Source organism: Gymnoscopelus braueri (genome assembly GCF_963280865.1).
Source record: "Gymnoscopelus braueri genome assembly, chromosome: 15".
In the NCBI taxonomy this organism is placed as follows: domain Eukaryota; kingdom Metazoa; phylum Chordata; class Actinopteri; order Myctophiformes; family Myctophidae; genus Gymnoscopelus; species Gymnoscopelus braueri.
This window is the reverse complement of record NC_137620.1, coordinates 15409238-15413508: the sequence shown is the minus strand read 5'-3', so window position 1 is coordinate 15413508 and position 4271 is coordinate 15409238. Positions and strand designations below refer to the sequence as shown.

Below are 4271 nucleotides of genomic sequence, written 5' to 3'. Positions count from 1 at the left end.
CCAGCAACAAAGAGGTGACTGTCTCCTGTCACTGAGTGGTGAGTAAGCATACGGCTAATGTTATTTTTCTCTCTCATACATTTTTCTCCTCTGTGTTTATTCTATTTTAATTTCAACATGGCCCCATGTAGGCCTGCATTCATATGGTATTATTACCTCTTGTCAGCATTTCATTGGTAAGATAGTAATTCTATACTTGAGTCTATTATCATGTTGTTTGTATTGTGTACTTCTGGTGGTGGCATATCTCCGTTCAGAAAATTCCAAAGTGTTAAAGGGACGGTAAGTGATATTTTTTGGTTAAAACAAAACGTTTTATGTTGAAAGGTTAAAGCTCTATATTCTGATAGTAGGCTACTCATTGCTATAGAGTGTTTGTGCAGCAACAGGGGTCTCTCTATCTCTCCAGCTCTTTGATAAACACTAAATGCATCTTCAGATACTGTAGGGGACACAATTTCAGTCAATCGGGACAGGGTACCCATTTATCAGCTACATTTTTATGGTGTTCCAGCTCCAATTTTGTCTGCTCATTTCTTTGTGTCAGCACTTACAATTTCACTTGTTTAATCTGTATCCTGTCTGAGTACTCTATCCTGATTGGATAAAAATTTACCTGAAAAGTTTCTGTTTAAAAGAGCTGCAAAGACATGCTGAACAAATTGATTGATTGATTGATGTACTTTATTTAGTAAGACATGAGAATGGCAGTACATGGAAGTAGGCCTACAAATTCACAATACAAGGTCTACTAAACTGGGAGTCTCATTAAAGGCATATTTCACTTTCAAAAAAACTTTTGGTGATTTTATCATCTACTCAAGCTTTTGTGAGCCCCCCAGACAGTTTTTAAGTTGCTTGATTCATTATTTAGATATTTGATATTCATTTTATCAGACACGCCCCCTTCCTATACAAACCCATTGTAACTTCAAACTCCATTTTAACCATGTTAGATTCATCAAAAACACCTGTCCTTGGTTCTGGTGACTCACCCTGCCCTCCTAATGCGTGAGGGGGCCGTGTTTTTCCGAGAATTGTTATCATTTATTTTATTTTATTTTTTTATTGTATTTAATTTTTTTCATTTTCCAAAAAAAAATATAAAAAATAAATGAAAAAAGTAATTGAAAAAACACAAAAAAAAACAACGCGTATTAGGGGGGGCGGTATGATTCACCAGAACCAAGGACGGGTGTTTTTGATGAATCTAACATGTTAAAAATGGAGTTTGAAGTTACAATGGGTTTGTATAGGAAGGGGGCGTGTCTGATAAAATGAATATCTAATATCTAAATATTGAATCAAACAACTTAAAAACTGTCTGTGGTGTTCACAAAAGCCTGAGTAGACGATAAAATCACCAAAAGTTTTTTTGAAAGTGAAATATCCCTTTAAGCACTAAGCTTGTTTAAGATGAGATCCCCATGCACACAAATCATGATACATATAAGAGACAGACAGATATATACACTAGTACTACTATACAGAATGTCATACAATCAGTTTACAGGTTACTGGTATGAAGAGTGAAAAATATGTACAAGAGAAGAAGGAGAAAGGGGGGGGGTAGGGGGTAGATTAGGACTTGGGGTAATGACTTGGGCCATTTTAGAATTGCAGCCTCCTGAAGGTGTATCTTTAGGGCAGTTTTGAAAGTGAGTAGGGTTTCACACTCCTTTACTCCTTTTGGTAGGGCATTCCACATTTTTGATGAATAGCATGAGAATGAGTTCATTCCCTTTGTTGAGCCAAATCTGGGTTGAACATGACTAGTGGAGCTGCCTCTGGTGTTATGATCATGGACTTCTTTAACATTTTGGAAGTATTTTGACAAATACAGGGGGATCCCAATGTTGTGGTGTATCTTGAAGACCAGGCCCATAGCAAGTTGCTGTACTCTGTCCTCAACCCTAAGCCATCCAATCCTAGCAAAATGAGCAGGGGTTAGATGGGTTTTGTGATTGAGGCCAAGAAGTAGCCTTACAAGTTTGTTTTGGGATGTTTGGAGCCTTGTTTTTAAGGCCTTGGAGGTGTTGTGATACCATGAAGTGCATGCATAATCATAATAACCTTGTATGAGGGCCCCTGCAAGAATCTTCAGAGTATTCTTACTGACTAGACGATCAATCCTCCACAAATAGCGTGTTCTTTTGTTGACATTTTTGATCGCTTTTTCTGCGTTTTTGTTACCGGAGAGGTTTGCCTCCAAGATGGAACCCGGATAGGTAATTTCCTCCTTTCTTGTGATAACATCATCACCCACTTTGATCGTGAAACTCTCAGCCTTGCTAAGGTTAGGACTGGACCCAAAGAGGATGGATTCAGTTTTACCCAGGTGTAATGAAAGTTTGTTGTCGGAGAGCCAGATGCAGATCTTGTTGAGTTCAGGGCTGAGAGTTTTCTCAACCTGCAGCCTGTCCCTGTCCGAGACTAGCAGGGCCGAGTCATCTGCGAACAGGAACAGTTTGCAGTCACAGGCTGAAGACATATCATTCACATATATCAGGAACAGTAAAGGTCCTAGTATACTTCCTTGAGGAACACCACAAGTCACTGGGAGGGGAGGGGACTGGGTGCCGTTTACTTTCACCACTTACTCCCTCCCTTCCAGGTAGGATCTCATCCAGTTCACCGACGTATCATCAAACCCTATTGCTTTGAGCTTATTGATCATAATTGGGTGATTAACGGTGTCAAAGGCCTTCTGGAGGTCCAGCATGACCATGCCGCAATACTTGCCCTTGTCGACATATTGTTTAATAGAGTCGTTCAAATAGAGAAGGCATGTGTCAGTGGAGTGGTTTGTTCTGAAACCAGATTGGAATTTGTAGATTAGATTTTTCTCGGCAAGATACTTATCGACCTGTTCATAGACTACTTTTTCCATGACACTAGCAAACACTAGCAATGAGTGCTATCAGAATATTTCACTTATTTTAGCCAAAGAAAACCACTTAACCTGCCTTTAATTAACTCTGAGAGTGTAACAATTGACTGGCAAAGGTCTCCATTCTGTGTGGAAATTCCCTCTGCCTCTACTTGCTTGGCTCTTTGACTTTTCCCTTGCCTGTACTTGATCATTCTGGGATCACGGGAAGGTTTATTCTTAACCACATAACAGACATTCGAAGGGAAGAGATTTGGTGTTGAGGGGAATAAGGAATAGACCCAGAATATAGAGCCCTGGCCCCTGGGGGTCCCCGGTCAACCAAGTAGGGTTTAAGTTGTTAAGCTTGCAGCTACAGTATTTGTACATATCTGTCAAAAGGATAAAACACAAAAAGAAAAAGCTTAAAGGTTCTATGACATTAATTTTTTTTATGACCTCAATTACACCCCAAAAATCTGAACTTTGAACATTCAGTGGATTTTCTGTGGTCTGGGGTTTTATGAATAATTAGGCTGAAAAGTAATCTGAGCTTGACCCTTCGGCAGTGAGGTCACAGCCGATTAATCCCGCCCACTCTCCTCTTCGCCCCTCCCCTCCCCTATCCTTTCCTTTGGGGGGGGGGGGGGGGACGGAGCAGATGCGATGATTGACAGGCAAAATCCCTCACCAGCGATACCCGCAGGCAAAGATTTCTTTTTTCATTGCAGTTGAAAAGGCTTTAGAAATGTGAGAAAAAAACACCTGCCATGGATCAATGGAGTAGAATTTGTTGTTTCTATACACGTTTCTATACACGAAGGACTATGACAAAGACTTTTAATGTGTGGTAAAACTGAACGTCATGAAACCTTTAAGAGCTTATTCCCTGTACTCTTAACTACTGGGTGCTTTTGTGATATGCAAAATGAGGCTTATAAATATTCTATATTTGTGTTGTTAGTTTGTCTGGATAAGAGCATCAGATGAATAAAACTATATTCTCTGTGGACGTAGTACTCATATAAGCAGATACATTTTTGCTATCCTGTTAGAGCACAAACCATAAGATACTCCTGTGTCAATGTAGCCTACTCATAAAACAAACGAAAGTGTAGAAAAAATATATTTTTGGGGCAAATTAATCGGATCTTAATTATTGAGGTTGTTGTAGTTGCAGTTAACTGGGGTCATCTCAGTACAGTGGAGCTACCAGGCCATCTTACATAAGCAAACAGCCCTGGTAGAACGTTGATAATACATCAAGCCGGCGAGAGCCAAAGATACCACACAGCTCAGCTTAAACCAAGATTTTCATAACCAGAACAATTTCATACTGGTTTAATTGTAGAACCCCTCAAGCTAATTGGAAAGAGCTGCATGTAACGCAAGGCTTCAGAGA

General features: G+C 39.8%; 1 protein-coding gene across 2 annotated transcripts in view; it reads left to right on the top strand.

Annotated features, from left to right (window-relative positions):
• LOC308101926 (uncharacterized protein) overlaps nt 1-4271 on the top strand; it is a 10172-nt gene continuing 5901 nt past the window's right edge. Inside the window, exon 1 of one of the 2 annotated variants that reach the window (XM_080451476.1) lies at nt 1-38. Coding sequence is in view for 1 of the 2 variants with exons in the window: in XM_080451475.1 (XP_080307601.1) it covers nt 144-176 (33 nt within the window). In the remaining variant the exon portion in view is untranslated. Of the gene's footprint in view, nt 39-62; nt 177-4271 lie in introns of those variants that run through there. The other variant, XM_080451475.1, reaches the window with a different exon arrangement.